A 21,927-nucleotide genomic window follows, 5' to 3' on the forward strand; every position below is an offset into this window, starting at 1 on the left:
CCAGGCTCGGGATCTTTCTGTGTGGAGTTTGCATGTTCTCCCCGTGAATGCGTGGGTTCCCTCCGGGTACTCCGGCTTCCTCCCACTTCCAAAGACATGCACCTGGGGATAGGTTGATTGGCAACACTAAATTGGCCCTAGTGTGTGAATGTGAGTGTGAATGTTGTCTGTCTATCTGTGTTGGCCCTGCGATGAGGTGGCGACTTGTCCAGGGTGTACCCTGCCTTCCGCCCGATTGCAGCTGAGATAGGCGCCAGCGCCCCCCGCCACCCCGAAAGGGAATAAGCGGTAGAAAATGGATGGATGGATAAACTGTATATAATATAGTATATATAATATCATAATATGATATCAGTCTATACATAATATGTAAATATTAAATATGTTTTGTATTGTAACTATGGTACATTTTTAGTCTACTTTATACCTTTTGTTAGTTTAGTCGTTACTTGAAGGGACAATGCACAGAAACATTAAGCTCAAAGACAGATATGTTCTGTAACAGAATATAGCTAAATAGCTCATTTCCATTTGCAGTCCCTGGCTAACTAAATTAAAGGTATACAAAAATGCAATAAAACAATGACAATAAAATCATACCATATCACATAATCAAATCAAGAAAAGTCATAAAATGCCCTTTCATGGACACATACTTAATATACAACCACATCACATTTACATCATCATACAAAGACAATACATGCTATTGTTCACATCTGTCATCATTTGTAAAAACAACCATGATTTTAACAGACACACCTCACAATTTACAACAAAAATGCTGTCATGGATAAATATAATACACATTAAGTTGATCTGTCAAACATAGTGCCCACCTTAGTGACCGTGTGAGCAGCTTTGATTGCTCCAAAGCCCTTTTTTAACTTCAATAGTAAATGAAGAGTAATCTGTTAAATTTTCAAGTGTTGTGAGGTTGTTCCATTCCTTTATGGGTTTATATGAAAAGGCTGAGGATGTTTTCATCCTCTGTTTGTGCCCTTGTGTGCATTATCCTTTCCATCCTTTGGAACTGAGCTACTGTGTGGATCAATTTCCCTTGTGGATCAATACAATTTGTGGAAGTCTAAGTTAAGTATTCTCATTGAAAAATGTCAATGAAAAATCAGTCATCATTGAAACCTCAGATACCAGTAACATATGGGCAAATAATTGACCTGTGGTGTGAATGTAGTCTTTAGACCAGCGTTGACTTTTGGGACAGCCTGCACATCTACAATATAAACTAGTGTTGTCAAAATTAAAAAATGTTTTATCAAAATAATCACACTTTTGAGAAATGTTGATCTGTCCCAATTAATCATAATTATTCGCTGTAAATTTATTGTATAATTCAAATGAAATAAAAAAAGACCCTAATATTCCGACACAAATGCAGTTTCATTGGCAGAATGTCATACAGGAATGTTTTAAAATGTTATACTTGGATGTACCTTATTTATTTGCTCAAAATTAACCAATGGTTTTACCGAAAGTATCGTTTGGGGTTTATGTTGAGGTGAAATTTGCCACAAGCACACAAGTCAGAGCCTCTTCACTCCGACGTATGATTTGACCTGATCACTGACCATCTAACAACCTGCTCCATCTTTCAGGTGACCATCCAAAGTTAAGGAAAAGGAGCATGTACAGTCAAAATACGTTGCCCAATTAATCTAGGTTCATACGTGATGAATGCGGTAATTTTTCAGGATACATCGCACTAGTGTTGTCCCGATACCAATTGTTTGGCACTGGTACCAGTACCAAAATTATTTCGGTACTTTTTGATACTTTTCTAAATGAAGGAGACCACAAAAAATTGCATTTTTGGCTTTGTTTCAACAAAAAAAATTACGGTACATTAAACATATGTTCCTTTTTGCAAGTTTGTCTATAAATATAACAGTGAACTTGTCTTTTAGTGGTAAGTAAACAAACAAAGACTCCTAATTAGTCTGCTGACGTATGCAGTACCATATTGTGTCATTTATCATTCCATTATTTTGTCAACATTATGAGGGTCAAACTGTAAAAAAATATTATTCATCTACTTGTTCGTTTACTGTTAATATATTCTTACTTTCTCTTTTAACATGTTCTATCTACACTACTGTTAAAATGTAATAATCACTTATTTTTCAGTTGTTTGGATGCTTTACATTAGTTTTGGTTGATACCACAAATTTGGCTATCAATCCGATACCAGGTCGTTACAGGATCAGACGTTGGTCATATTCAAAGTCCTCATGTGTCCAGGAACATATTTCCTGAGTTTATAAATATAATATAAATAAATAAAAAAACAAAAGAAGATGTGATGCCAAAAAATATTGCCGTAGTATTAGAGACAAGATGTGCTCCTGTACTTGGTATCATTACAGTGGATATTAGGTGTAGATCCACCAGTGGCGTTTGTTTACATTTTGACGCCAGGGAGCTACGGTGTGAAGTGAAGCATGTTTCGCTATTCCTCATCCTGCAGGGATTATACTTGGTGTAGATCCACCAGTGGCGTTTGTTTACATTTTGACGCCAGGGAGCTACGGTGTGAAGTGAAGCATGTTTCGCTATTCCTCATCCTGCAGGGATTATACTTGTAAGCAAGTTGAGGAATGCTCATCAAACACTTATTTGGAACATCCCACAGGTGAACAGGCAAATTGGTAACAGGTGGGTGCCATTATCTGGTATAAAAGTAGATCCATGAAATGCTCAGTCATTCACAAACAAGGATGGGGCGAGGGTCACCACTTTGTCAACAAATCCTTGAGCAAATTGTTGAACAGTTTAAGAAAAACCTTTCTCAACCAGCTATTGCAAGGAATTTAGGGATTTCACCATCTACAGTCCATAATGTCATCAAAGGGTTCAGAGAATCTGGAGAAATCACTGCACGTAAGCAGCTAAGCCCGTGACCTTCGATCCCTCAGGCTGTACTGCATCAACAAGCGACATCAGTGTGTAAAGGATATCCCACATGGGCTCAGGAACACTTCAGAAACCCACTGTCAGTAACTACAGTTGGTCGCTACATCTGTAAGTGCAAATTAAAACTCTGCTATGCAAGGCGAAAACCGTTTATCAACAACACCCGGAAACGCCGTCGGCTTCGTTGGGCCTGAGCTTATCTAAGATGGACTGGTACAAAGTGGAAAAGTGTTCTGTGGTCTGACGAATCCACATTTCAAATTGTTTTTGGAAACTATGGACGTCATGTCCTTTGGATCAAAGAGGAAAAGAACCATCCGAATTGTTATAGGCGCAAAGTTGAAAAGCTAGCATCTGTGATGGTATGGGGGTGTATTAGTGCCTAAGACATGGGTAACTTACACATCTGTTAAGGCGCCATTAATGCTGAAAGGTACATACAGGTTTTGGAGCAACATATGTTGCCATCCAAGCAACGTTACCAGGGACGCCCCTGCCTATTTCAGCAAGAGAACGCCAAGCCACGTGTTACATCAATGTGGTTTCATAGTAAAGAGTGCTTTGATTGGTTGAAACTTTTTTTAGTAGATTGCACAGTACAGTACATATTCCGTACAATTGACCACTAAATGGTAACACCCGAATAAGTTTTTCAACTTGTTTAAGTCGGGGTCCACTTTAATCAATTTATGGTACAATTATATACTATCAGCATAATACAGTCATCACACAGGTTAATCATCATAGTATGTACATTGAATTATTTACATTATTTACAATCCGGGGGGTGGGATGAGGAGCTTTCGTTGATATCAGTACTTGAGTCATCAACAGTTGCATCAACAGAGAAATGGACATTGAAACAGTGTAGGTCTTACAGTAGGATATTTACAGCCAGCAGAGAACATAGTGAGTTCAGATAGCATAAGAACAAGTATATACATTAGAATTGCATTTGATTGTATACATTAGGTTATTTACAATCCGGGGAGATGGGATGTGAATGGAGGAGGGTATTAGTGTAGGGTTGAAGTTGCCTGGAGGTGTTGTTTTAGAGCGGTTTTGAAGGAATATAGAGATGCACTTACTTTTACACGTGTTGGGAGTGCATTCCACATTGATGTGGCATAGAAAGAGAATGAGTTAAGACCTTTGTTAGATCAGAATCTGGGTTTAACGTGGTTTGTGGAGCTCCCCCTGGTGTTGTGGTTAAGGCGGCCATTTACATTAAGGAAGTAGTTTGACATGTACTTCGGTATCAGGGAGGTGTAGCGGATTTTATAGACTAGGGTCAGTGCAAGTTGTTTGACTCTGTCCTCCACCCCGAGCCAGCTCACTTTGGAGAATTGGGTTGGAGTGAGGTGTGATCTGGGGTGGAGGTCTAAAAGTAACCAGACTAGCTTGTTCTGGGATGTTTGGAGTCTAGATTTGAGGGTTTTGGAGGTGCTGGGGTACCAGGAGGTGCAAGCATAATCGAAGAAGGGTTGAATGAGAGTTCCCGCTAGAATCTTCAAGGTGCTTTTGTTGACCAGAGAGGAGATTTTGTAGAGGAATTTCGTTCTTTGGTTGAACTTTTTGATTACCTTGGTTGCCATTTTATCACAGGAAAGATTAGCCTCTAGAATGGAACATACGTAGGTGATCTCATCTTTCCTGGTGATGACAATGTCACTCACTTTTATAGTGAAGTTACTCACTTTCTTAAGGTTGATGTGGGACCCAAATAGGATGGATTCCGTTTTACCTACAGTAAGTGTATGGATAGCTTGTTGTCAGCGAGCCAGGTGCAAGTATTAAGGAGTTCACTGAGGATTTGTCCCACCTGTGACTTGTCCTTACCGGATACCAGCGGGGTCGAGTCATCCGCGAACAGGAACAATTCACAGTGGCATGCTGATGGCATGTCATTTACGTATATTAGGAACAGTAAAGGTCCTAGTATACTGCCTTGGGGGACTCCACAGCTTACTGAGAGGGGAGGGGACATGGTGCCGTTCACCTCTACCACCTGTTTCCTCCCCTCCAAGTAAGATTGCATCCAGCTGGATGAGGTTTTATCAAATCCGATTGCTCTGAGCTTATCCAACAGTATAGCGTGGTTAATGGTGTCAAAAGCCTTCTAAATGTCCAGCATGACCATGCCGCAGTATTTGCCCGTGTCCACCTCATGTTTGATGTGGTCGGTCAGATAGAGAAGGCATGTGTCAGTGGAGTGGTTAGTTCTGAAGCCGGATAGGAATTTGTACATTAGTTTATTAGTAGCAAGGTTCCTATGTTCATAAACTATTTTTCCATTACTTTCGAAATGGAACTGAAAATATAAACAGGTCGGTAGTTACCAAGTTCTAATTTGCTTCCTTTTTTATAAAGGGGGGTTACTCTTGCTATTTTGTTTGATTGAGAGGTTTATTATATGAGTGATTATTGGGGCAATGGTGGTGGCAGAGTCCATGAGGAATCTGGAGGGGATATTGTCAAGGACCGTGGCCTTGTTTGGGTGGAGCGCGCTCAATTTATTAACAACCTCGTCAGCTGAGACCATTTCTAATTTGAAATTGTTGTTGATTACTCCTAGGTTTCTGTAGAAGGCTTTAATGTATTCTACACCCAAGCGACCAGAGTGATGGTACATCTTGTTAACGAGAGTTGTGGCTATGCTGGTGAAAAAGATGTTAAGTCTGCTTGCTACCTCCAGTTTGTCTGAATTAGGGAGTCATCCTCCTTGATGTTGATGTTGGTGAGTCTGGTTCTAAGTTTCTGGCTGTATCCAGGAAGCTGGTTGTTGAGAATTTTCCAGAGCTCACGTGGCATTTTTGTGTTTTCCTCTACTTTGTTGTTGATGTAATTTTTCTTTAAGGATTAGTCAGGTTTTGTCTTATTTTTTAATTTATTGCATTGCTTTTTGAATGTTGAAAGGATTTATTTGAGGTTATCATTATTGGGTTGTTTATCTACTTCGGTTTTACACGCTTGGTATTGAAAGCATTTTCCGTCTCTGTCCTTTATGGCAGCCAATAGGTTTGGATTGATCAATGCTTCAGAGCGGGTTTTGATCCTGACTGTTTGGGTGCGGGTACTGCCTGTAGTCCAGACCTGTCTCCCATTGAAAATATGTGGCGCGTTATGAAGCCTGAAATACCACAACGGAGACCCCCAGACTGTTGAGCAACTTAAGCTGTACATCAAGCAAGAATGGGAAAGAATTTCCACCTGAGAAGCTTAAAAAATGTGTCTCCTCAGTTCCCAAAGGTTTACTGAGTGTTGTTAAAAGGAAAGGCCATGTAACACAGTGGTGAACATGCCCTTTCCCAACTACTTCGGCACATGTTGCAGTCATGAAATTCTAAGTTAATTATCGTTTGCAAAAAAAAAGTTTATGAGTTTGAACATCAAATATCTTGTCTTTGTATTGCATTCAACTGAATATGGGTTGAAAAGGATTTGCAAATCATTGTATTCCATTTATATTTACATCTAACACAATTTCCCAACTCATATGGAAATGGGGTTTGTAAGTACTGCGTGACTGTGTGCTGCCGAACACGCTCGTCTGCTCGTAAACAAGAAATGACACGACGTGAAGACGACGGGGGCACGGAGGGTGGCATAGTACTGAATATGATTCATTAGTACCACGGGACTATACTAATACCGGTATACTGTACAACCCTACAACCCACAAGTTAAGGCTTTATTTTTGACAGCCCTGATACAAACACTATGTTTTAAACACAAGCTGTGTCATAGATAGATAGATAGATAGCTAGATAGTACTTTATTGATTCCTTCAGGAGAGTTCCTTCAGGAAAATTAAAATTCCAGCAGCAGTGTACAGAGTTGAGATCAATTTAAAGAAAAAAGTAAAAAGTAAATAATGGGGGTTTAAAAGGAAACAAAATAGAGAAATATTACAAAAAGAATAAAAACCATGGGAATAACAATATAACAGTAAAATAAGAATATAACAAGACAAAGTAGGCAGTAGTGACCATGTTATGAAAACGTGTTGCACTGTTAATGTTTTGCATCCCCTGTCATCCTAGTACCCCCCGTCCCCCGTCCCAGAGAGGAGTTGTACAGTCTAATGGCGTGTGGGACAAAAGAGTTCTTGAGTCTATTAGTCCTGCACTTGGGATGAAGCAGTCTAGCACTGAACATGCTTCTCTGGCTACTGATAACACTATGCAGAGGGCGACTGGCATCATCCAGGATGCTCACTAGTTTGTCCATCATGTTGAAGACATGCAAGGAAGGTCATCTGCTGCGGCGCCCCACAGCGGCGCGCTTATGTAGCAGTAAATAGCCTTAGCACCAGACAGGCGCCAAAGTCTCGTCGCCTTCAGAGGAGTTAATGAGGTCCAAAGCAGCGTTTTTTTTGTGGGCAGCGGCGAGCCCTGCAAACACACCTCTGGACACAACACATCCAAGTGGACAACAGCCGCTGAAAGTGGCTAATTAGCAGAGTGGCAATCAGGGAACACAGGAAAAATTGCACCTACTGTGCATCGCTGACCTTGACTCCAACGCCAACACACAAACACACACATGCTCAGAGGGGGAGAGAAAAACAAAGACAGAGAGCGCTGCATGGAGCCGTGAGGCATCGCATTAGCACACACTGGCCTCCATTTTATCTCCTGTGGTCTTTGTCAGTGTTGTCTTTTTACCAGTTGGATGCCGGCAGAGAAAGGGAGACGCATGTGTGTGTGTGTGTGTGTGTGTGTGTGTGTGTGATCGGTTGGGATTTAAAAACAACAAACAGATCCAACCTGGATCTGTTACACTGAGTACTGATTAATGCTGTGGCACACCTGTGAGAAGAGATGAGTCACAACCAATAAACTTAAAGTAGTCCAAAGAACACTTGAACATGACACGAGAGGTTCAGGCTCAATTGGAATTCTCCCTCTTCAGCCTCCCCATGTCGACTTGACCCTCGTTTTTGGCTCTCGTATCTTGTCCCTCTGCATACGAACTAAATCTCGCTACGTCATCGACCCTCGCCGTTTGCCAGCAGTGACGTAAGGCAGATGTGCAAAATGGTTGTTTATTTTTCAAGATGCCGTCGCGCGTGATGTTCGGCTTTGCTTGCGCTCTTCATGTTTTCTTTCGCCTGTCTTTATTAAGATGAAAACCGTTTAGAAGACAACGCTTTTGGCGAGACAGGCAAGTACTTTATATAAAATATGGTTCTGTTACGGTTTCAGTGGGAGAAGGGACGGCACAGAGGGAGGGACGTCGTTTAACTCTGGGGGTATTTATTAATATAATAAAATGATGTGTGTAATAAATCAAGATACATATGGTGTGACTATAGCTGTGTCCCAATTCAGGGTCTGCATCCTTTAGAGGACCCAGACTCCGCAGCCTCAGAAAACTGGACTTTCGAAGGCACCTCTGAAGGATGCGTCGCCCGTTGTTAAATGTGACAGTTTAGCCTGTGGAGGATACTTAGATTTGAAAGTATTTTAGCTGTCGCTGCCGGCGCAGATGCCGCTGCTTGTATTTGCCGCCATCGTCAAAAAGAACCGGGTTGAACAAAGGCACGCAAAGCATCTTGGGAATAAGGAGGCCACAAAAGATAGTCGCGGTGCATCCTCCGAATACAGGAAAAAGGAGGGCACATTCGTCGATTGCATTTGGAGGAGCCTTCGAATTGGAAGGCAGCATTGTGACGTAAGCAGCCTTTAAATTCGCCCTTCGAAGGATGCAGACCCTGAATTGGGACACAGTTTACGTGTTGTCTTTAACTGAGTGTTAAAGGCCTAGTGAAATGAGATTTTCTTATAGCAGGTCCATTCTATGTGTCATACTTGATCATTTCGCGATATTGTCATATTTTTGCTGAAAGGATTTAGTAGATAACATCCACGATAAAATTCGCAACTGGAGAAAAGCCCTGCCTCTACTGGAAGTCGCAGACGATGACGTCACCTGTTGATGGCTCCTCATATATTCACATTGATTTTAATGGGAGCCTCCAACAAAAACAGCTATTCAGACCGAGAAAACGGCGATTTCCCCATTTATTTGAGCGAGGATAAAAGATTTTGTGTTTGAGGGTATTGATAGGACTAGAAAAAAAAAAGTTAAAAGTAAAAAAAAAAAACGCGATTGTAATCGCGTTGCATTGAGACAGATTCATATGTTTTAGAGACATTTACTAGGATAATTCTGGGAAATCCCTTATCTTTCTATTGTGTTGCTAGTGTTTTAGTTACTGATAGTCGGAAGTGTACGTCCACGGCCGCGTGTTGACGCGCAGTGTCTCAGGAAAGTCGACGGCAGCTGTATGGACGGCACAAGCTCAACTGAAATCCATTAAGAGGCGACTTTTTAACCACAATTTTCTCACCGAAACCTGCTGTTTGACATGTAGTCGGGATCCATGTCCGCTGTGATCCATAGTAAAGTTTCACCTCTGTTAATTTTAAGCAAGGAATCACCGTGTGTTTGTGTGGCTAAAGGCTAAATTTCCCAACTCTGTCTTTCTACTTTGACTTCTCCAATATTAATTGAACAAATTGCAAAAGATTCAGCAACACAGATGTCCAAAATACTGTGTAATTATGCCGTTAAAGTAGACGACTTTTAGCTGTGTGTGTGCAGCGCTCATATTCATAACAGCTCGTGACGTCACGCGTACACGTCATCATTACGCGACGTTTTCAAGAAAAAAGTCCCGAGAAATTTAAAATTGCAATTTGGTAAACTAAAAAGGCCGTATTGGCATGTGTTGCAATGTTAATATTTCATCATTGATATATAAACTATCAGACTGCGTGGTGGGTAGTAGTGGGTTTCAGTAGGCCTTTAATAGGAGTTGTTGAATGTGCGTGTTGAGCGCTATGCAGAAGTCAGGGTGGTCAAGGCAGACTTGCAGGTCTGTGGGCAAGCAAGAGGTTAGGGGCAGGGGCGAGGCGTCAAGGTTGGTGTCCAGGCAAGAAGTTGAGATCCAGGAAGGCAGCCAGGGAACCAGAGGGAATTCGGGGAGGCGAGACACACAGCTTGAAACCAGGAAACCTAGAAACGCTGCGGGATGTCGACACAGGACACAAGACAATGAGCACAGAGGAGGAGAAACACAGAGTAGCGAATGCACATAGGAAGATAGCTAGGGACGTGTAGGCTTACTGTACTATACAGGGGGCTATGTTCTGGCCCTGGAATGCTTGAGAAACATGGAGCCTTATGAGCATCAGCTGTGTATATTGCAGAGTGAAGACCTTGCGCCGTGACAGTTTTTATGTGCATTTGTGTTTGAAGCCAATATTAATGTGCAGTAGCACAGGTTTGAAGTCTGACTAGAATCATGAGTGTCATTATTATGAAAATCAGGTCTGCGAGCTCACTTTGCATTGAGGGACGTACGTCGCCCATCCCCCATACCTAACAAATCATTTGAATGCCTCTTGATTGACATGAACACGTAAAACCAAGGAGGGAGGGCAAAAACAAAGGTGGAGGAGGGGCATCCAAATTGAGCCTTAGTCATGAACACATGTGGGTAAAACCTGTACCGAAGAAATGGTACTGTTATTTTGGAATGTTTTGACTCAAAAGTAAAAAGTAGTCATCTAAATATTTACTTAAGTAAGAATATTTAGCAGATGTTTTTTCAATTCAATAATGAAATATTACAAAAATGTCACCTTGGTTTCCTTACAGATAACCTCTGCAACGGGAAGTTCCACAAACACCTGCAAGACCTGTATGCCCCCCTGGTGGTCCGCTATGTGGATCTGATGGAATCCTCCATTGCTCAGTCTATTCACAGAGGCTTTGAAAGGGAATCATGGGAACCTGTCAAGTAAGGGCACTTTATTTGTTTTCTTTCTTAGCTTCCTATGACGCTCATCTAATGCGGGGGTCAGCAACCCCGCATGCGACTTTATAGCAGCGCCCTAGTGGCTCCCTGGAGATTTTTAAAATATGAAAAGAGATGGGGGAAATACATATTTGTTGTTTCAATAATGTTTCTGTAGGAGGACAAACATAACACAAAAGTTGTACAAAATAGATTAACATAAACAAGACAAATACATAATTTTGACACTGTCACATATGAATTTTAAGAATTAAAGTGACGTGCTGTCAGGGGAGGCAAGTGAGGCAGTGCCTCACCTGCCACCAGGTGGCTTAACCATGAGATGTTCCAAAATGAAGTAATAAAATAAAATAAGTTTTAATATTTCTCTTTTGGTTTATGCTTTCTATGTGATTTTGGTGTGGTTCCTGTATATTTTGATAATTTCCATGGTCAAAATCGCGGAAATTCCATGTTTCCTGATCAAAACAATGCAGCAGACGAGAAGTGAGGCAGACACAGGGGGTGCCTCCACGGCTACACACAGTGTGTACTGGGCGTGTGCGTGCAAGGGGGCGCATGTTTGTTGCTACGGGGAAAAGGCAGGTCATGAGGCAGCAAGTACCTCTGCCTCAAGGTAGGAGGCGATACATTGTCAACTTGCAGTTCAATGCCTCAGCAGTACTCTGACTCGCCACACTGGGAGAAATGGGGGCGCTCAAACTCGCAGACACAGGTCTCTCCAGGTCTCTCTATTTTCTTGTTTTTTTTAATTGTATTTATAACAAATATGGCATTTTTAATAGAGTAAGCCAACGTGTGTGGGTGTTTTTTGTCAGATGCAAAAATATTGTTTAATTTTTTGGAATGAAATTGAATTAAATGAATGTTTTTGCCAATATGGAGAATTATATACTGTATCCAAGATTAAATACTTCTCTGAACTGGACTTTAAGACAAAATTAATGCCATCATACAAAGTACGTTTTCATGGCGGATAGCTATTGCTGCTTCAGATACAAATACAGATAGGTAATATACACTCATAATACTTTATTTATTTTGTTGAAAGCAAATGGGACTAAACAGTATTTAATAACAACTTTATCAAATACTTTTTGGACCCATTTATCATATCATAATATCATTGAGGTAACGATTTTATGAACCCGAATAACTCCCTTTTTTTCCCTGTAACTAATGTGCAACCTATATTGATTGATTGGAACTTTTATTAGTAGATTGCACAGTTCAGTACATATTCCGTACAATTGACCACTAAATGGTAACACCCGAATACGTTTTTCAACTTGTTTACGTTGGGCTCCACGTTAATCAATTCATGGTACAAATATATACTATCAGCATAATACAGTTACTACACAAGTTAATCATCATAGTATATACATTTAATTATTTACATTATATACAATATGGGGGGTGGGATGAGGGGCTTTGGTTGATATCAGTACTTCAGTCATCAACAATTGCATCAACAGAGAAATGGACAATGAAACAGTGTAGGTCTTACTTAATAGGATATGTACAGCCAGCAGAGAACATAGTGAGTTCAGATAGGATGAGAACATGTATATACATTAGAAATACATTTGATTATTTACATTAGGTTATTTACAATCCGGGGAGATGGGATGTGGATGGAGGAGGGTGTTAGTTTAGGGTTGAAGTTGCCTGGAGGTGTTGTTTGAGAATGGTTTTGAAGAAGGATAGAGATGCACTTACTTTTACACCTGTTGGGAGTGCATTCCACATTGATGTGGCATAGAAAGAGAATGAGTTAAGACCTTTTGGGAACTGCATGGCGAAGTTGGTAGAGTGGCTTTGCCAGTAATCTGAGGGTTACTAGTTCAATCCCCACCTCCTACCATCCTAGTCACGTCCGTTGTGTCCTTGGGCAAGACACTTCACCCTTGGTCCTGATGGGTCCTGGTGAGCGCCTTGCATGGCAGCTCCTGCCGTCAGTGTGTGAATGTGTGTGTGAATGGGCGAATGTGGAAATACTGTCAAAGCACTTTGGGCTCCTGAAAAAGGGGTAGAAAAGCGCTAGACAAGTACAACCTATTTACCATTTGTTAGATCGGAATCTGGGTTTAACGTGGTTTGTGGAGCTCCCCCTGGTGTTGTGGTTATGGCAGTCATTTACGTTAAGGAAGTAGTTTGACATGTACTACGGTATCAGGGAGGTGTAGCGGATTTTATAGACTAGGCCCAGTGCAAGTTGTTTTACTCTGTCCTCCACTCTGAGCCAACCCACTTTGGAGAAGTGGGTTGGAGTGAGGTGTGATCTGGGGTGGAGGTCTAAAAGTAACTGGACTAGCTTGGTCTGGAATGTTTGGAGTCTAGAATTGAGGGTTTTGGGGTACCAGGAAGTGCAAGCGTAATCGAAAAAGGGTTGAATAAGAGTTCCCGCTAGAATCTTCAAGGTGCTTTTGTTGACCAGAGAGGAGATTCTGTAAAGAAATCTCGTTCTTTGGTTGACTTTTTTGATTACCTTGGTTGGCGTTTTATCACAGGTAAGATTGGCCTCTAGAATGGAACCGAGGTAGGTTATCTCATCTTTCCTGTTGATGACAATGTCACGCACTTTTATAGTGAAGTCACTGACTTTCAATCAACAATGACTAGTGCTGCACATATGAATTTAAGTTAAAAAAAAAAGAAGAAAAAAAAGTATGTTTGCCTCACCTGGTGTTTGGCTCACCCCACGTCACTGAACAACTATATGTTGGAATATGAACATTAGAAGTAGTATTAAGAGTATTATAAGTAGTTTATTATCATGTATTAATATGAATAATATATTTAGTATTGTGTGTATTATATGAAATATAATGAGTATTATAGTAGTGTTATGGTTTTATATGTAGTATGTATGTTATAAGTAAAAATAGTATTATCAGTATCATGACTATCCTAAGTAGTATAATGGTTATTAGAAGTAATATTTTGGGTACACTACAATAACTATCAACATAACAGTTTAGAATATGTTTTGTTTAGCCCCTGGTTCTGCCATTACTTCTAACTTTTGGTTTTATTTTGTTACATTACATTTAACTTTCCTGTTTTGGTTGTTATTTTTGTGTATTACTCTATGCCACTTAACACCAAATTACTTATTCATTAGTTATTCTTTCCTGTTTGCTAGAATGACAAGTACTCATCCTGTGTATTTCTATACACAGGTGTTTGTTTCATCTATATGAACTACTCTACTCATCTATCTTAACTACTTTATACACAGATGTGTCATCTACGTTAGCTACTCTATACACAGGTGTGTCGTTTTTGTTCACTTTTCTATACACAGGTTTTTGTTCACTTTTTTATACACAGGTATACCCCGTTTCCATATGAGTTGGGAAATTGTGTTAGATGTAAATATAAAAGGAATACAATGATTTGCAAATCATTTTCAACCCATATTCAATCGAATGCAGTACAAAGACAATATATTTGATGTTCAAACTCATAAACCTTATTTTTTTTTTGCAAATAATAATTAACTTAGAATTTTATGGCTGCAACACGTGCCAAAGTAGTTGGGAAAGGGCATGTTCACCACTGTGTTACATCACCTTTTCTTTTAACAACACTCGATAAACATTTGGTAACTGAGGATACACATTTTTGAAGCTTTTTAGGTGGAATTATTTCCCATTCTTGCTTGATGTTCAGCTTAATTTGTTCAACAGTCCGGGGTCTCTGTTGTCGTATTTAGGCTTCAAAATTTTCAGTGGGAGAAAGGTCTGGACTACAGGCAGGCCAGTGTAGTACCCGGACTACTTTACTATAAAGCCACGCTGTTGTAACACATGGGGTAGCATTGTCTTGCTGAAATAAGCAGGGGCGTCCATGATAACGTTGCTTGAATGGCAATATATGTTGCTCCAAAACTTGTATGTACCTTCCAGCATTAATTGCAGATGTGTAAGTTACCCATGCCTTGGGCACTAATGCACCCCCGTAACCTTACAGATGATGCCTTTTGAATTTTGCGCCTATAAAAATTGGGATTGTTATTTTCCTGTTTGTTCCCGAGCACACAAATATCCATATTTTCCCAAAACAATTTGAAATGTGGACTCGTCGGACCACAGAAAACTTTTCCACTTTGCATCAGTCCATCTTAGATTATCTCGGGCCCAGAGAAGCCGGCGGCGTTTCTGGATGTTGTTGATAAATGGCTTTTGCTTTGCATAGTAGGGTTTTAACTTGCACTTACAGATGTAGCGACAAACTTTATTTAGTGACAGTGGTTTTCTGAAGTCTTCTTGAGTCCATGAGGTGATATCCTTTAGAGATTGATGTCGGTTTTTGATACAGTGCCGTTTGAGGGATCGAAGGTCATGGTCATTCATTGTTGGTTTCCGGCCATGCCGCTTATGTTGAGTGATTTCTCCAGATTCTCTGAACCCTTTGATGATATTATGGACCGTAGATGTTGAAATCCCTAAATTTCTTGCAATTGCACTTTGAGAAACGTTGTTCTTAAACTGTTTCACTATTTGCTAACGCAGTTGTGGACAAAGGGGTGCACATTTTTCGGGAAGCTGTTTTTATACACAATCATGGCACACAGTTCCAAACTAGCCTGCACACCTGTGGGATGTTCCAAATAAGTGTTTGATGAGCATTCCTCAACTTTATCAGTATTTATTGCCACCTTTCCCAACTTCTTTGTCACGTGTTGCTGGCATCAAATTCTAAAGTTAATGATTATTTGCAAAAAAAGAAATGTTTATCAGTTTGAACATCAAATATCTTGTCTTTGTAACATCCATCCATCCATCCATTTTCTACCGCTTATTCCCTTTTGGGGTCGCGGGGGGCGCTGGCGCCTATCTCAGCTACAATCGGGCGGAAGGCGGGGTACACCCTGGACAAGTCGCCACCTCATCGCAGGGCCAACACAGATAGACAGACAACATATTCAACTGAATATGGGTTGAAAATGATTTGCAAATCATTGTATTCCATTTATATTTACATCTAACACAATTTCCCAACTCATATGGAAACGGGGTTTGTATGTTGGCTACTTCATCATCAGGTGTGCCAATTACTGTCTGTCACCTACTATATAAACAAGTTATTATTTCCTGTTTGCTAAGATGACAGGTACTCATCCTGTGGATTTCTATACTCAGGTATTTCATTTATATTAATTACTCTATACATAGGTGTGTCATCTATTTTAACTACTCTACACACAGGTGTCCTCTATGTTAGCTACTCAACACACAGGTGTTTCATCTGTTAGTTACTCTATACCAGACCTGGGCTAATTAAGGCCCGGGGGCCACATGTGGCCCTTTCAGCTTTTCAATCTGGCCCGCCGGACCTTCTCAAATAATTTTTTTAGATCTTTAAAACGGAAACTGTAGCTGCCATTACGATGTGCAGTCATGTTTTCTATTCACCATAGGTCTTCAACTATACAACGTATTTCAATGGTCAGAATCTGCGTTTATGGATGACACACCAGTTACTATGGTAATCTAATTAGTTACTTTGGTCATATAATTAGTTTCTATGGTAATATACGTCACAGCAGCTCAGATGAGGCACCAAGCAGTGTGGGATTTGGCATTTTCACAGAGGCGGAAGGAGATTTTCACAACAAAAAGTTATAACGCTTAGTGACATATAGAATAGAATAGAAAATACTTTATTGATCCCTGGGCGAAATTCAGCAAATATCAGATACATCGGATTGTAGGTGGGTTTATTTTGTACCCTTCGCGTTCCTATTTCACTATTTGTTGCGTTTCACTGGGTGTGACATTCATATTTTATCAATATTCAGTGTTTTATTGTTCATAGAAAAATGTAAAATTCAATTAGATTTTTTTAATGCAATCAGTCATAACGTTTTTAGCATTCAATCAGACATTTTTGTGAGGTTTTGTTTTAGTGTTCCTAAAAATAGATATACCAGCCCCCAAACACATTTTTCTCTCTAAATGTGGCCCCCGAGTCAAAATAATTGCCCAGGCCTGCTCTGTACACAGGTGTTTCATCTATGTTAATTACTCTATACCCAGGTGTGTCATTTTTGTTCACTTATCTATGCACAGGTGTGCCATTTTTGTTAATTACTCTATACACAGGTGTGTCCTCTATGTTAACTACTCTAGAAACAGGTGTGTCATCTATTGTATGTTATCTACTATATACACAAGTGTGCCATCTACTGTATGTTAGCTGCTCTATACACAGGTGTGCCATCTGTGTTAGCTGCTCTATACACAACTGTGTCATTGTTGTTCACTTATCTGTCATTATGCGTGGTCCGGATAATGTTTTTGTGTTATTTCTGTTAGTTTGGACTCCCTTTGTTGTTTGTGCACCTTGTGAGTTAGTTTGGTCACCATGGTAACATATTATTATCAACTGCCGCGGGTTCCAGACGCACACCTGTTTTTGTTTATTACTTTCTTATTTAAGCCTGCCTTCTCCCGTCAGTCGGTCTTGGTCCTTTGTTTGCGGTAAGCAACTATCACGTTAATGTATCCAGTTCTTGTTTCCGTGCTAAGTACTAGCTTTAGCTTCCGGTGCGTTCAGCACGCTTTGTCTTTTGTTTGTTTCTGTCTGTTTTGTACAGAGTATTATTTATTAAATCATTACCTACCTTTATGTTTTTGTCCGGAGTGTCCATGTTTGCACTGGAGGAACGATCCCGCATTAAAATGCGACCCACACGTGACATTATCTTTACACAGGTGTACCATTTATGATAGTTAGTTAGGCATGTGGAGTTGGGTGTCATCAGCATAACAGTGAAAGCTAACACCGTATTTGTGTGTGATGTCACTTAGCGGTAGCATGTAGCTGCTGAAGAGTGCAGGGCCAAGAACCGAACCCTGTGGAACTCCGCACGTTACCATAACATATTCCGAGGTCACATTGTTATGGGAGACACACTGCATCCTGTCAGGAAGATAGGAGTTAAACCAAGAAAAGGCTAAGTCTGACATACCTATATGTTTTTTGATACGTTCTAATACATTCCTAGAATGTTATGATCGACGGTATGGAAAGGCAGCGCTAAGATTAAGTAGCAGCATTATGGATGAAGTATCAGCATCTATAGTTAGCAATAGATCATTAGTCACTCATGCGAAGGCTGTCTCCGTAGAGTGATTTGCCCTGAAACTGGAAAAAAATACATCAGTCTTTTTTGTTTCTCATAATGGTTGTGAACGATAGGCAACATTTTTTTTAAAGTACAGTTACCCTTTAAGGCACTTTTATATATTAATTTCTTTATTTTAGACACATTTATTGAGGTCTTGTTTTAAGCACATTGATTTCTAAATGTTTTGGCACACTTATACATTTTGTTATTTTAGGCACATTTATTGATTTATGTTTTTTAAACCACATTTCTTGATTTTATTATTTGAGACACGTTCATTGAAGTGCATTTATTATTTTTTTATTTTTTTTGGCACATGATTTATTTTAAGAAGATATATTCACTTCCAAAGACATGCACCTGGGGATAGGTTGATTGGCAACACTAAATTGGCCCTAGTGTGTGAATGTGAGTGTGAATGTTGTCTGTCTATCTGTGTTGGCCCTGCGATGAGGTGGCGACTTGTCCAGGGTGTACCCCGCCTTCCGACCGATTGTAGCTGAGATAGGCACCAGCGCCCCCCGCGACCCCAAAGGGAATAAGCGGCAGAAAATGGATGGATGGATATTCATTTTTTTATCTTGGCACATTTATGGATTTCATCATCCTACATAGATGTATTTATGTATTTTAGACACATTCTATCATGTATGTCTTGATTTCTGTATTTTAGGCACCTTTATGCCAAAGCATTGACAGTATAAATTTGATGTTGAATCATTCCTTGTTATTCCTTACGAATACTGTTGTTTTTGTTGTTGGTTACTTGAGGTCACACAGGTTTGGTTTCATGTTTGTCGCGTATGTAAATTGTGATCATGTTACTAATGATGTTCAACCCTTCCTCAGTTGTCTCACATGTGCTGATTCTCTTTGTCAAACTCAGGGCTTCCAAACGGCATCTTTACCGTACAGGATTGATTCTTATTTTTATTGGATAGTCCATCCATCCATCCATTTCTACCGCTTATTCCCTTTTGGGGTCACGGGGGGCGCTGGCGCCTATCTCAGCTACATCTGTTTATTTCAATTGTTAGTTTTTTCCTTTGTTACCTCTTGTGTTATTCATTTCACCCCATATTTGTTCCCACTACCGCACCTTAAATTGGAGTCTATAATCTCGTTATATGCAAATATAATGACAATAAAGTCCATTCTATTCTATTCTATTCTAATAATGATGACAAAAAGTTGTGTGAGTTATGCAAACAATTGACTGCGCTTTATTAATTAATATACAGCTAAATGTAAATATATGTTTATATATTCACACATACTGGGTAATGTTTGTATTATGTGGAAATGTGTCATTTGAAACGATAATAGTTTTAATATGTAGTCCAGCAGTATTTAGTCATCACATAAAAATACATCGACATGATGAATTTTGATCAATTTCAAACACTAAATTCTGACTTCTTATCTTCAAAGCAATGGCTCGGGAACATCAGAGGATCTCTTTTGGAAGTTGGATGCTCTGCAGACGTTCATCCGAGATCTTCATTGGCCAGAAGAGGAGTTTGGCAAACACTTAGAGACTCGACTGAAACTCATGTCCAGTGACATGATTGAATCCTGCATAAAAAGGTAAGAAATATATATTAATTTATTGCAAGCAAGTGATTTTGCTGTGGATAAAATATGGCATCAAGGCATCAACTGACTGATTCTTAAGGGAGATTCCATTCTTATTTGTGATTTAGGGCTATATAAATAAAAATTGATTGATTCATTCATTCATTCATTCAAACAAATTCTCGCAATGTTCCATATGTTTTATGAATTATAATAAAACCTTTTTAAAAAGGCTCTTCTCTTAAGCTGCTGACGTATGACGGATATGCACAGCGAGTAAGCACAAAAATGGCTTTAAAGGCCTACTAAAACCCACTACTACCCACCACGCAGTCTGATAGTTTATATATCAATGATGAAATATTAACATTGCAACACATGCCAATACGGCCTATTTAGTTTACTAAATTGCAATTTTAAATTTCCCGGGAGTTTCGTCTTGAAAACGTTGTGTAATGATGACGTCACGGGCTGAAGACACAGCTAAATGTCGTCTGCTTTAACGGCATAATTACACAGTATTTTGGAGATTTGTGTTGCTGAATCTTTTGCAATTTGTTCAATTAATATTGGAGAAGTCAAAGTAGAACAATGGAGTTGGGAAGCTTTAGCCTTTAGCCACACAAACACACGGTGATTCCTTGTTTAAAATTCACAGAGTCGAAACTTTTCTATGGATCACAGCGGACATGGATCCCGACCACTTGTCAACCAGCAGGTTTCGGTGAGAAAATTGTGGTTAAAAAGTCGCCACTTACCAAATATCCGCTGAGCTTGCGCGTCCCGTACAGCTGCCGTCGACTTCCCCGAGACACTGCGTGTCAACACCCGGCCGTGGACGTACACTTCCGTCTACCAGGTACTGTTAAACTCACTAAAACTCTAGCAACACAATAGAAAGATAAGGGATTTCCCAGAATTATCCTAGTAAATGTTTCTAAAAACATATGAATCCGTCTCAATGCAACGCGATTGCAATTGCGTTTTTTTTTTTAATTGTTTTTTTTTTTTTTTTCTAGTCCGCGCTATCAATATCCTCAAACACTAATCTTTCATCCTCACTCAAATTAATGTGGAAATTGTCGTTTTCTCGGTCCGAATAGCACTTTTTGTTGGAGGCTCCCATTATAAACAATGTGAACATGTGAGGAGCCATCAACGGGTGACGTCATCCTCTGCTACTTCCGGTAGAGGCAAGGCTTTTCTCTTAGCACCTAAAGTTGCAAACTTTATCGTAGATGTTTTCTACCGAATCCTTTCAGCAAAAATATGGCAATACCGCGAAATGATCACGTATGACACATAGAATGAACCTGATATCCCTGTTTAAATAAGAAAATCTCATTTCAGTAGGCCTTTAAAAAACGCCTTGTAAAAAATCTATTCTCAAAAATGTTGAATCGTTTTAGAATTGTAATAAATAAGAATCGTGATTCAGATATTAATCAATTTGCAGTGCGCACTGTGATTGATAAAACCTGATCGTTTTTTCGCCTGCAAAATTGCTAAATGAAAGGAGTTTTCACCACGTTTGGAAAGCAAAGAGTATACCTTACGAGAAATAACACAATAAGTTTAACCAAAATGTTGAGTTTACTATCAGTGGATAAGTGTTGTGAACATCAAGGTGACACTATCTCACAGAAAAGGTATTGTTCAAGTTAGCTTACTCAGAGAGCTTCTGTTGTCACTTGGAATAATGAACAGTAGGTCGCGACAATGCCCCTCATGGAGGTAAATTACAGTTAAAGAAGCTGCAGAAGACAAAGGAGTTTAGATCATGTCTACACTAAGTCGTTTAACCCCTTTAACGAATAATTATTTAGCCTAAGCCCCGTTTCAGCCACACTAAAAGCTTGTTTATGGTCCCCCACCTCGGACAAATTTTTACAGGGGTAAGTCAACCCTGTAAGACTTCAATCTCCGGCACTTAGCTTTGAATGGACTCATTGATCGTTTATAAAGTGAGTTCAGAGAGGAAGTGACGCCAGAAAGACCGCGCCCACACAGGTAGTGACGCCAGAAAGACCGCGCCCCAGACAAGAAGTGGAATCAGAGTAAAGAACGCGCCACAGCCAGTTTCACAAAAAAGATGGAAGCGGATCATCAAGACATGCCCGTGTTCTTCCTTTTTGTACATGTACAGGCGGTTTTGGAAATCACAAATCAATACCTTAAGTGAAGGCAACGGGTGATTGTAGCTATTTCTAATACAACACTTCTCAGACGGCAAGAGAACTTTCAAATGTCCGGGTCAGCTGTGAGTCTATTCACCGAAAACCTTGGTCCCTTCCTCCCGTGGATGTGATACAGGCAGTGTGGGACTACAAATATCGCTTTATGGATGTGACTGTGAAGTAGCCAGGCAGTGTGCATCATGCCCGCATCTTCGCTAACTTCGCCATTAGCGCACAGCTTAAAGATGGAACCATCCCCTCGTGTCCCAAACAAC

At 40.0% G+C, this 21,927-nt stretch overlaps 1 protein-coding gene across 4 annotated transcripts in view; it reads left to right on the plus strand.

Moving 5' to 3' along the window:
• The window catches only part of cadpsa (Ca2+-dependent activator protein for secretion a), a 342,730-nt gene that overhangs the window by 196,547 nt on the left and 124,256 nt on the right, over nucleotides 1–21,927 (plus strand). For all 4 annotated transcript variants that reach the window (XM_061874508.1, XM_061874509.1, XM_061874511.1 and 1 more), the window contains 2 exons: nucleotides 10,600–10,741; nucleotides 19,332–19,487. In XM_061874508.1, coding sequence (XP_061730492.1) covers nucleotides 10,600–10,741; nucleotides 19,332–19,487 — 298 coding nt within the window. The remainder of the gene's footprint in view (nucleotides 1–10,599; nucleotides 10,742–19,331; nucleotides 19,488–21,927) is intronic.

Source organism: Nerophis ophidion, linkage group LG16, assembly GCF_033978795.1.
Source record: "Nerophis ophidion isolate RoL-2023_Sa linkage group LG16, RoL_Noph_v1.0, whole genome shotgun sequence".
NCBI classification, from domain to species: domain Eukaryota; kingdom Metazoa; phylum Chordata; class Actinopteri; order Syngnathiformes; family Syngnathidae; genus Nerophis; species Nerophis ophidion.